The following is a 12,820-nucleotide window of genomic DNA, read 5'->3' on the forward strand; positions in this document are numbered from 1 at the left end:
CCCCCCCCCCCATCCCCTCCTCAGCAGCTCCCACAACTTTGCCTCGGATAGGAATCTGTGTCTGATAACCTCGAATGTGAAGGCTTTTGAATATTTCATCTGCTGATACTGAAGTGCCAATAAGAGATGGATGATGCTGCCCTTCCATGTGAGACAGGGCATCTGTAGCCATTAAACAGATTGCATGCTGGGTAGAAGAAAACGTGTGATAAATAAGTACTGTTGTTTTCTCCGGAACAACAGTAAAATCTTTTTTAAGAATAGATTTTGCCTTGAGTATCGCACCAGTCTCCTTTTGCGTTTAGGGCACGGGCTTAAACTCATGAGCACTTTAATATTCTGTGGTAAGTCTTGATTGATGAAGGGAAACTATTTTGAAGAAGCTTCACTTGGAATTATTCAGGGCGGCAGTCGAGAGACAGCACACAATACCAAACCGAAAACTGGGTCTAACTCGATCACTGTTCAGACAACAAACCATGATGGGAGGAAAGTTTTTGGTGAGGGAATGTGTATAAAAGAGTGTATGTGCATGTGCCTTACCTTTAGCAGGATTGACATAAATCCCTGACTTGTAGAGCATCTCCTCATTCTGCCAGTCCTTGTTTCTTAAAACAGTTTTGACACTGAAGAGAAGAACTACGGCAGCGCTGCAGTACACCAACATCGCCCTGGAGGACCTGCGTCGCAGACGGACGTACAGAGACCTCATCCCCACTGCCACCAGCAGGCAAAAGCCCATGCTCGGAATGTACAATACTCTCTCTGCTATCACAAAACCCACATAGAAAAACAAGTTTGTGGCAGGGAGAAAAGGGATAGCCAACAGGCCTAGAGAGAACACCACAATATTTTCAGTGGTGGGGAGAGGAGTCCTGCTCTCATAGTGCTTATTGGTACCATTCTGTCCATTATTAATGTGAGAGTCTATGTGGGAATTGTTCTTATGTTCATGATTGTTATAGTGGTAACTGTGTCCATTACTGTTCCCGTTTCTGCCATTGGTGTAATGATGCACTTTGCCATTGGTCTCCTTGCCCTTGGCAGTCTGGTTCGTCCACAGGCCGAACCAAGCCAGCAAGAGCAATCCAAGGTAGAAGACTACTGTGTGAAAGTTCCTCCAATCCGCGAGGCTCCTGATCAAAGGCAGGGCGTCCATAGACCAATCAAAGCTGAGCGTGTACGGGCAAAGGAGAAGCCAAAAGTTGACAGCAGGCAGGTAGGAAAAGGTAAGCATCCTGGTGAGGAGTGAGGGGGAGTCGGCTGCCGGGTTGTCGGAGTTGGAGAAGTTGGGGGGTTTGTTGCCCATCCAGTAGAAGCGGCAGGCTAACAGGATGGCTCCCCAGGCTGCCAGCAAAAACACATTCTGCAGCAGGTGGATGTTCTTTCTCTGAAGGACAAAGAAAACACAGAAACAGTGATGACACCCTCAGTCCACTGGAAAGGAAAGGAACAACTGTTGGATTTTGCACATATGACAGCATCAAGCCAAACCTAGTTTTCTGGGTGGTTGGGATATTTATGACTATTGTACCTTTACATTTACTCTGCCTTGGGCCAAGGATTGAAAATGTACCAAAGTAACACCCGATCTTACATAACCTGAACTCTCAAGAATAAAAAGGTTACTACATGGTCACGACAGCACAGCTGGATAATGACATCTTCATCAGTTCAGTATCATCTTTTTCTTTACTGTTATTGACTCGTTGAACCAATTTTTAAGCTAACCAAGAAAAAAAAAACATGGCAGACTAACGTTTATTAAAACCAGAACATTCACACCAAGTCAATTCATCAGTTGTTTCTAAAATTACATTAGAACTTTCCATTCATGCACAAAGTTTTTTCTCCACGGCCTCCATAGACATATCAAAACAAACAACTATTTGAACTCCATTCATCACATTACTGACTTGATATTAAACACTCTCTCGAATGCTGTGTGGGAAAACTTATGAAATATTTATAGTGTGTTTGGTTGTTTAATACTTTTGCTGGCAGAGCTTTGAAAAATGACTGGACATATTTCCCCGCAAGCACATCCCAATGTTCGGACCAACTGACCTTTCTCAACGTGCTCATGTTGGAAATCTACTTCGAAAAATGTAGAGCTTTTTATCAAAGCAGCAGCTGGAGCATGCACAGCAACGTCCCCTACTGTCCTGCAGTATTAACATGTTATGTGCCTTAAAAACAGGAAATAATTCAGTGGCACAGAACGCGTATAAAAATCACAGATTATCAGTACATCAACTCGGCAGCAATGGATTGTTCCATCCGCCTGAGGAGTCTGAATCTAAATCTCCAGGGATCCCAGACCTAGAGGCTTTCTCTGATGAATTCCTCTTTATCATTTAAATTTAAACCCAAGGCAGGATAGACTAACCTTAAAATTAGATGGCTCACATTCCAGTGGATGTGATCCATCTTTATCTTGACATACTGTACCAAAGGGTACACACATCTCATCTGTGATCATACACTTCATACCACCACTGCTTTGCGGGTGTACTATTGATTTCCTTGCCAGGCCCATTGATATTTACAGACAGTGTCTGTGAAGAGAGGCTTCAGTAACCTCATCTGACTGCAGGGGGAAAGCCTTGTTGTCTGCTAATGATCACTGCTAATGCAACGAGCTGCAGCCCAACACTCATTCAACAGGAAATGAGACAGGAAACACAGGTCGGACCACACTATGACAACACCATGACAGATAGTTACAATATTTGTTAAGGTGCAATGGAATGGAGTTAACACAACAGCCTGAAAATACAATGCAATAAAACACAACACATTTCTATGTTTAGTGTGTATTAGAGCTTGACCGGTGGGCCATTTAAAATGGCCGATTTAAAAGGATTATTTTTCTTAAATATTCACTCATCACAATCATTTACAATGGCAAATAAATGATTCTGATAAATGATTATTTAAAACATAAAAAAGGGACTGTCAACCATGTTATGAGTGTTGTTGCATAGTTTGTCCACCAGAGGGCACTCTACAACGTCCCTGTTGGCAAAATGGATTTGTTTCTGTTAATGTGTTTTTGTTCAAAGGACTTTAAGTTTCAAATCTTAAGTTTGCATTTTTATAAATTTTATTTATCAGAACTTTAATATATTTTGATGTTTCTCTGTTCTGTTGTAACAGTAAAACAAATTATTATATTATTTTAGTGAGAACTCATAAATAACTAAAAATAACTAAATCTGTTTGTTTTGTTACGCATTTCTGGATTTTTATTTTAATTACATGTATATCAGCCGATATGTCAGCATATCAAATTTTTTGATAACCAAATATTCATATCGGTATAAGCCTTAAAAATCCTTTATTGGTTGGGCTCTAGTGTGTATGCTGAGGACTTAAAGAAGAACACTTCTTAAATGTTCCTTGTTTTGCAAGGAAATGGAAAATAAAAACCACACAAGTGCATTTGGTGCACTTGTGTGGCTCAAGTGCAACACAGTGGAGCTGAATATTGCCATTCAATTTTCAAAGTAGTTTTTGAAAATATCACAAATATGAAAGAAGAAGAAAAAAACAGCCTTGTTATACTGTATGTATAAGGTCAACTCTGTCAAAACCTTTGGCAGAGACCTGACAACAACCTGTGGTGCAAGGTTTTATGATGATGAGCCACTGCTGAAGAAGTTATTCAGTTGCCTGGCAACAAAAGGTCAGCATTTCAATCCACATCACCATTTCTCATTAACTTGAGCCACTGTCAAAGGTGTTATAGTCAGCTCCATATAGAGTCCACGGGAAGAAAGGCAATATATTTTATAGAGTAAGAATATATAGAAGGCTATTAATAGACAATGTTTAATACAGTAAGACTACATTAAGAGTTAAATCAAGGCTCAGTACAGGGACTTGTTGGGTGAACTATTTCAACCATTCAGCCATAATTAATCTACTTTAGCTGGAAACCCACTGTGACAACAGATGCTAGAACACAAAAACAAAAGACCAAAGCCCGGCATCTAAATACAAAACAATGGATTATATGCCAAAGAATCCCAAAGATCTCAATGCCGTTAAAATAAAAATAGGACAAGTACTAACATCTGTCGGTGTATACAAATACAATTGATAACATAGAGCAAGGTTCCAATAATGGCAGCAAAGTGGGATTTTGTCATGTGAAAATCCATTGTGAGAGTGATGGACTTGAACAGAAATCACATAGGTAAAAACTTAAAAAAAATAAAAATAAATAATCCCCACTTCCTGTTGAATAAGGAATAATAAAATTTTTAGCCCTGTTACACAAAAGGAATGCATCATCTGTTTTCCTGCGAATTGTGGGACTAACCACTGAGGCGTGCTTAAAGCCAACATGAACACATTCATTAAGACTAGATTACATAGATTCTTTTAACCCTCATTTTGTCCTCGGGTCAAATTTGACCCCTTTTTGTTTTTTTTTATCTAAAAAAATGGGCCTTTGAAATAAGCGCTGAAAATGTCAACATTAGAAATATCAAATAACTTTGGAAAAAACTTTAAAAAAGCATTGAAACATTGAACAAGTGACAAAAAAATCTGAAAAAGTGATAATAGTGTTTCATGGTTAACGGAAAGACAACACAAAAGAATAGTTCAACCCATTGTTGCCGAGAGTTATTATAAGATGACTGTTCGGTAAATAAGGCAACAACTAGCAGTTGGTTAGCTTACTTTAGCATAAAGAATTAGCATAAAGTCTGGCATTGAACCCCCTGTAAAACCACAACATGACATTTGGATACATTGGGTTTTGTACAGAGTAAACAAAACATATAAATTATGTTTATTTGTGAGCTATAGAGATGTTGGTACGTGGATTTTGTTATCTTAATCCAGTGCCAAGCTAGCTGTTACCCCCTGTTTTTCTCTCTCTGTGCTAATCTAAGCTACCGGCTGCTAGCTGTATTAACCAAAACGTCAAACTCATTGAATACTTTACAAGATGCTGTCATCCGACTACACCACGGATGATGATGAAAAAGCAAAATACAAACTTGGAAACTGCACTTTCATATGGCTCTTTGTGGTTTCACTTATTTAAAGCTAATGTACTTATACTTACTACTTGTTGTCTGGAGTTTGCCCCTTCAGGTTTGGACGCACTTAATTCAAAGTCGCTTTGGATAAAAGTGTCAGCTAAATGACAAGTAAAGTAATGTAATGCAATCTTGATTGTATACCGTTCATATCTTAGTTCTAAATTAACATATTGAATGTACTTTGACAAAACAATAAAAGTTTCAACTGATTGAATTGTTCGGCTATGGATGAATGAATTAAAAAATATGCTCATCAAATATATATTGTAAAAACTCTACATCAGTGGCATTTGAAAAATACCAGTCCTTTATATTGTAGTATATATAGCTACTTATAGTCCACACTAAAAATCTGCCATCTGAACTTCATATGAACTCGTGGGATGGATGGATGGAGATTATCCTTGGTAAATCTCACACAGCAGGACTCAATGTGCACTTCGAGTCAATCCCTAAGATCACTGGAGCAGAGAAACAGAGGTCCTGTAGCCACTTCGCAATCTAAGCAGGTGAGCAGAAAGTCTACAAAGAAATGAAGTAGGCTAAAGTGGTCTGTGAGGCCCGGGGGCTGTACTTTGTGCAGACTTTGCCAGAGAGGCTTGCTGAGCAGTGTTAATATTTCTCAATCACTGCTTCAGAGAGATCCAGCTTGGATTTACGAGGCTCATCTTCAAGCTTTGGAGTCGCCTCTGTGGCACGAGAGGAGACGAGACACCACCTCAAAGTTAACTAAGAGAACTGTAAAGAGAAGAAGAGCTTTCTGTATTTTTAGAGTGAACAGGTCATTCAAAATTGGGTTGAGATTCGCATGGGGCACTACGCCAACCAGACAACACCCAGATCTTCTCTGAGGTAATTTCGGACTGCTTAAGGCAGCGTTGTTACTACTGTAGTGACCAATAGGTGTGTTTCATGTTTTTGTCTATACCCCTCTGGAAGTGCTGACAACAACCTGGCATAGCTCCCATAAATACTCAAACCTGGCCCCATAACAAACAGATATGTCATCCTGACCCTTCCCAGACACATGCTCAGACACCAGCACCTTAACCACATCCATATGTCAATGCCGAGGACTTAGGCGGTGTTTTTTTCACATTCTTGTGCTGCACTTTCACACTGAGATTTCTATTCTATGATTTTCTAAGCAGAATAGTCTTTGGGCTAGTATTGAGAACATAAAACGATCCTTTGACTGCACCCTGGCACACATTTGTAACCCCACTGTTCCTCCTCTTGTCCTACTTTTCCAACTGACTTTATTAAGGAAAATAAATGTGAACGCAAAGAAGTATAGATGCAGCAAGCAAACAGGAAGTGCTCTAGGGATTATCTGGAGGACACATTACTGGTAGGACAAAATGAACCCCAAATGTGTTAGCTCTCAAATAAACAAACATGTGCATCATCCCTAATATGCCTGCGGTTAAAATGTCTACCATTCAAAGACATAAGTTCAATTACCAGCCGGGCAACGGCTCCCCAGGTGCTACAGCTCTATTATGCAGGAAAACCAAGGCATTCCAGCTTTGTGTCTTTTGTCTATAATCCAGTTTAGTTTGAAATAAGTGCTTTAGCACAACCCCGCAGGAGGCATGAGGGCAGTGTTTTTTTTTCCTTCTCTTTTGTGTTTCAGGCGCAATCAATTCAAAATTGAAACAATTTAGCTTCTATAAGCCAGGCATGTGAATAAAATATCCTTGGAGATGAAATGCAAAACAGGCCAATTACGGAATCCCCAATGGTGCTTGTTCCTGCCTTTTTTTTTGCCTTTACACTTTGATAAGGTTGAATTGACTGAGAAGAAAACTCGATCTAAGAAGTTTTTTTTTTTTAACATCCGCTTGGGTGTTGTGAAAGGTTTGTGGCAAACTAAAGCAGAAAGAGCTCAGAGAGAAATGTAATTAATTAGCTTGGAGAAAGTACTCCATTCTCTGGGTACACACTGGCTTTTTTGCATAATTGGCTGATGCACACACTACCATTTTTCAAGAGCATTTTAAGAACAATCCATCACATGACACATCTAACTAGCCCGTCAAACTGCAACGCCTTGTCTGGCTCCCACTCCAGCGAGCACCTCAGAGAAAATCCTGTAAAAGAAGAAGTGGCATGTCCGACCTATGCCCTCCTCTTTATCGTTACTGAGATCAATTGTCTGTAGAGGGCCTTTCATCATGTTCCTGTCTCACAGTGATAGAATTGTAATGGAAGTGAAAATGAGCTCAGGGTACTAATCAAAGAATATAACCACATTCAAACCCCATACACACATACAGAAAGCTTGAATTCGGTAAGAGCACCGAATCTCCTTTAAAGCCTGCAGAAATCTTTGAAACATCTGATGGATGGGTATACATTGTGTCCTTGTTCCATGACCGCTGCACCAACTAAATGAGCTTGTGGTTGATGAACCACAAATCCCCCACCTATCTTTTCTCTTACTTATCAGCCACAGCTGTTGTGATTGCCTTCTCTGAGACAGTAAAGAACTGTCGGCTGCAAAAACCTGATTGTTAACAGCCAAGACAAGATAAGACCCTGACTATTATACTTCTTTACAATGTGTTATGGATAACCACCAGCTGGCTCATGTTTTTAAAATGTGATTAGGTGGATGAATTGGGTAACTGGCTAAACATCTGGTTGAATTTGCAACCTGGAAAATGGGTTTATTTGTTAGCTGAGAGGAGTTAGAGAAATATGAAGCTAATGCCGGCAGCCAGTTAGCTTAGCTTAGCATATCTTAGCCAAGACTGGGAACAAGGGGAAGACGTTAGCCTGGCTCAGTCTGAAAGTAACAAAACCCACCTACCAACACCTCTAAATCACATTATTTCAACTGTACAAAAACTAAAGAGTAATAAGGGTTATTTCAATGGGTGTAAAAACAGGATAACGCGTTCGAGGCGAAGCCCCGTTCATTCCTATGAGAGTCGCTCAGTGGCCCGGATGATTAGATTCCGACTCACTTTCCTGTTGATTGTGAGGGTCAAAAAACACGTCTTCCATAAATCTGAAGGCAAAAAAATATTTTTCTGCCAGGAAGTTGCAATTCCACTATTTGGCCAATGTGTTCAATTTGCTTCAGAGGCAGGGGCACTTCCTGGGGGCCTGGTTATTTCTTGGCTTGGCGAGGTCACTTGTGGAAGTCTCTGCTGGTTGCCTGGCAACCTCACAGTGACAACACACTCCAGCCGTTATCCCTTTATCCAGTGCTAAGCTAAACTAACCGGCTAGTTTCATATTTTTCACACAGATATGAGAGAAGTATCAATCTAATCATCTAACACTAACAAAGAGTTAGATTAATATACACTTGAGTTTTTATAAATGTAAAGATGACAGGTGCACTCATTTGCCTAAGAACGTTACTGAACACCAAAGAAGTGTCTCTTTTCTATCTTTATTTTTGACATCTCTGAAGAGAGGTTCTTGAGTCATCTCAAGGCACTCAATCACGTTTCTAAAGTCATGTAGCTAAGATAAGCTGCAACAGTGCTGCCATCACTCAGATAGATAGATAATCCTCTGCAAATGACTGTGTGTAGGTGCAGTACATAGTTTACTTAAAGGCAAAAGGACAACTGGCGGACTGTGGGCAGCGTGTCACGAAAGGTCATGGAGTCATACCCCACAGCGGACCAGGCTCGCACTGCTCCTGATCAAAGCTTTTAACCCGTGTGAACCCACCAGACAATCCACAGACTCAGCTGGTCTGGCTGAGACAGAGCGCAAAGATGGGAGAGGATCTGTCTCAGAAACAGCAAAGCCCTGGAAAAAAAAGGCCAGTGACGAGCAGGAACCTATTAGTAGATAAATAAAAAAAGACTTTCATTGACTGTGAAACATTAAAGATAAGAGAATTAAAGACATGCAGTTTCCAGCATTGTGAGAGTTATGTTCAAGACCACCAAGGAGGTAGGAGAAAGTGTGAATAAAAGCCACTGACAGGTTTAGTTTCTCCTGTGAATGTGAAAAAGAGCAACGTCTTCCGAAGGCGCATTGTAAAAAAACAAACTTAAATTTAAACATGCGTGGCGAAAGCAAATAAACCGGAGCAAGGAAGTTTCCGACCAAAATGTCGTAAAAACACACGCCAGCTCATGCTCTCTTGGTCAGATTTTATTAACCATAATCATTGAACCAACATGGAATCTGTTTCTTTTGAAACCTTCACTCGACATTCCAGCTCGTCTCACCCTGTTTCACCTTAAAACACACTTATTCAAGATGTCCCAATCATGCTAGAAAAAGTTCTTCTTGTCATTTTCAGGGGTCAGAAAGGGTCTACATCTCCCAGTGCCACAATCAGAGTACATTTATTTGTCATCAGCGGGAATCATGCATCTATAGATTCAAAATGGAAAGGAAAAACATATCTCATCAAGCCAACCAGAGGGGGATTCTGCGCGGGATGAAATCTGAACTTCTGGTTGAGTTTGAATGGAGAAGCGTGTTATAGGTAGGTAGAAGGAAGATGACGGAGGGCCTGAGGCAAGTAACATAAACACCTAATTAATGGAAAATCCTCCACTTTGCCAAGTTCTCAGCGGTTAATGAATTTTAAGTAGATAAAATGAACGGAAAACAAAGTCCTCTCGCTATACTTTCCAAAAGTCGTGACAGTTTGCTCACCCACCAACTCGACCCTTTGACCCAAAGAGGTAAGAAACATACCCACGGCTTTTTGGTTTCAGATTTTTTTTATAGTGCATTTGCCAGATCACAGCCACATCAAGGACGTGCATCGCGATTCATTAAAGTACCTGAAAAGCACAAAAAAATAAAAACAACAACTCTAAATTCATCTTCATTAGTATTCCATAAATACTTCATACTCGGGAAAGGCAAATAATGACAATGGAAAACCAAAGTCGACTCAAAAACCCTTAACATTTCACAGGAGATATTTATTGGGTGTAACCACAGTAATGGTTTAAAAAGTAGTGTGTTCCTTTTTTCTGGTCTTGCGTTTTCCCGTATTTATTTGTACAGTTAGGGCCAATTACCATGACCACTACTGAAAATTTGCTGTGACAAGATGCTGATTCAAGATCTACAGAGAGGAGTAAACTGTGTGTTGGCTTTACGCTCCATGCTACTCATGTTGCCAGTATCCAAACTAAATCTGTCCTGTCTAGCATGGATTCCCAGTCATTACTGTGCATTTGGGAGATCAGAGCCATTGTATGGCAGGGTTTAAAGAGGCGGTAAGCTCCTACAGAACATGCATGAATTAGCCAATGCTATGGTCCAAATCTATGCACATACACTCTCAGAAGGATGTCAGATGCTTGATGTTGAAAATCGCTCTGATTGCATATTTTCTCTGAACCACTTTATGAAAATAGCTCTCTGGTGTGTCATGTTACGGTTGAGCACCACATCTCAGTGACAGCATGCCATTTGTTACTGTTTATACTGGCTAGTAATAAGCACAAGAGGAGCTTGGGAAGCGTAAAAAGATGACTTGTGGTGTGGGATGATGGCGAACATCAGAAACAAGCGTCCACCATAAAGCAGTCAGCTTTTTTCACAGATGAAAAGTAGTCTAAAGATATTTCCAGAAGTCTCTTAGAAACAAAACTGCAGCCATAGGGCTGTATTTATATTTATCATGTGACAGTGTAAAAACAATGTGACAATTATCACCTGAATCTGCAGCTCAGATCACGTTTTGCAGAGATTTAAAGCGAGTTTCAGTTGATTGTATAGCTGTCTGGTTGCGACCTTTCTGTTGGGAATTCTCACTGGCAATCACATTTTTATTCTGTACCACTGCTTGAATTTTAAAGAGATAGATCAAACATGTAAAATCATCATAGAATCATAAAAGTCACTTAGGAACCATGACATTACTTTAATTTGCAGTTTTCGGCAAAGATAGTAAATCAAAAATGGCCAAAGAGAGAGAGAGAGAGAATGACAAAAAAAAAAGGAAACAGAGAAGGATCCTGAGAGATCCAACAGAAAACACAGAAAGCTATGATGTGGGAGTGTGCTGGCTGGCACACATCTTTCTGTAGATCTTTCTGAGCCTCCACACGTCTCCATGCAGGCTTGAACTCCCACAAATGCACGATTACTCATTTCAGAATTTCCCAGATGTGCTGGTGCAGAAATAGAGCATCTGTACGTCTCCTTTTGGTGCAACACTCAATCCTTATGTGTCGGAATGCTGAAGGGTTTCACAGCCAAGATTAATGTATTATTAATTCGGAGTATCATGTCATGGATATGAGGATAGGATAGGATATCATTAGTTAAAACTAATAGGTCAGTTTGTGTAAATAATATAACAACAGCAAAGTTATAGTGTGTTGGAGTGGTTTTGAGTTAAATTTTGTTGCTAACTAAACCAAGACTTGATCCGATACATGGACAGGATGGTACCTGGATTTGAATAAATGTCCCATGGCATGAAAATGTTACTTTATGAGGTTTTTTAACACTAATATGATTTCAAAGTTATCTCCCCTTTGTCTGCTTTGCCCACCCAGAGAATTTGGCCCATAAATGAGAGAGAGCAACATTGTGGCCTTCAAACGAGCAAGGTGGCAGTTTGTCAAGCCCCCCCCCCCCCCCCTTTACAGACTCCAAACTGACACATACTAAGAAAAGTTAATTGTGGGACTGGCCCTAGTGGCTGGTATTCAGCACCAAGGCAGAATTTGGGGAAAGAGACTTCAGTTGCAGTATTAGGGGACCACTAAGGTCTATATAAAAGAGACTTCAGTTGCAGTATTAGGGGGCGACTAAGGTCTATATAAAAGAGACTTTAGATACAGTATTAGGGGACCACTAAGGTCTATATAAAAGAGACTTCAGATACAGTATTAGGGGACCACTAAGGTCTATATAAAGACACTTCAGATACAGTATTTGGGGACCAATAAGGTCTATATAACACAGATTCCAGATACAGTATAAGGGGACCACTAAGGTCTATATAAAACCCTCCAAAGAGCACCATGTCATGGGACCTTTAACATGAGTGTTAATAATTTCCCTCTCCAGATCCTATTGTGGAGGAAGACTCATTTCACAATTTGCATTCATGTTTACAACCAATAGATCGTCCCATGTGGCTCTGGTTTCTCGCTACTATAATCATTCCAATGTGTCACAGAGAAGAAAGTAGCTTTGGGTGCGGGCCAGAGTCCATTAGGCCACACAGTGGACTTAATGTGTAAGGACAAAAACTGTAACTCAGCAGAAAAACCAGAAAGAATTTGAAAACAATTACAAAGTGTTGTAAAAGCAGGGGAGGGGGAAGCTAAGGAGCAGCACTCACGGCTGCATTATAATGCCCAAAGGGACTGAGAGATAGAAGAAATACGTCAAGAACAGTTGAGTGGAATAGAGTTGTAGAATAGCTCAGGGCTTAATCCCAAAACAATGCCTTCTTCGTCTCTATCTCACAGAAGAAACACAATCTTAAATCATAAAATCCTGTACAAATGTCCCTTCCTACAACAGGCATCAATATGACTCTCATATCCAGCTAGTATGTATCTACTTTTCTTTTAGCTGGATTACATTGATATTCTGAATTGATGCTCCAAGATCTGGAATCACAATCATCATGTGGCAACTCCACATGCTCCTCTTCCTAGAGGACAGGGGTGGTCATCATCTACGCTACATAGACTTTTTATTACTTCTCAGAACAGTAGGAATCTCAAAACTCAAAATTGATGTTTCATTCTGCATAGAGGTGCTCTTGGGCGCCCAGATAGCTCAGTTGGTAGATTGGG

General features: G+C 40.2%; 1 protein-coding gene across 1 annotated transcript in view; it reads right to left on the bottom strand.

The window, feature by feature from the left end:
* The window catches only part of tmtc2b (transmembrane O-mannosyltransferase targeting cadherins 2b), a 110,358-nt gene that overhangs the window by 35,218 nt on the left and 62,320 nt on the right, over window positions 1-12,820 (bottom strand). The window contains exon 3 of the mRNA XM_034878348.1: window positions 544-1,390. Coding sequence (XP_034734239.1) covers window positions 544-1,390 — 847 coding nt within the window. The remainder of the gene's footprint in view (window positions 1-543; window positions 1,391-12,820) is intronic.

This window comes from Etheostoma cragini, chromosome 8, assembly GCF_013103735.1.
Source record: "Etheostoma cragini isolate CJK2018 chromosome 8, CSU_Ecrag_1.0, whole genome shotgun sequence".
Taxonomy (NCBI): domain Eukaryota; kingdom Metazoa; phylum Chordata; class Actinopteri; order Perciformes; family Percidae; genus Etheostoma; species Etheostoma cragini.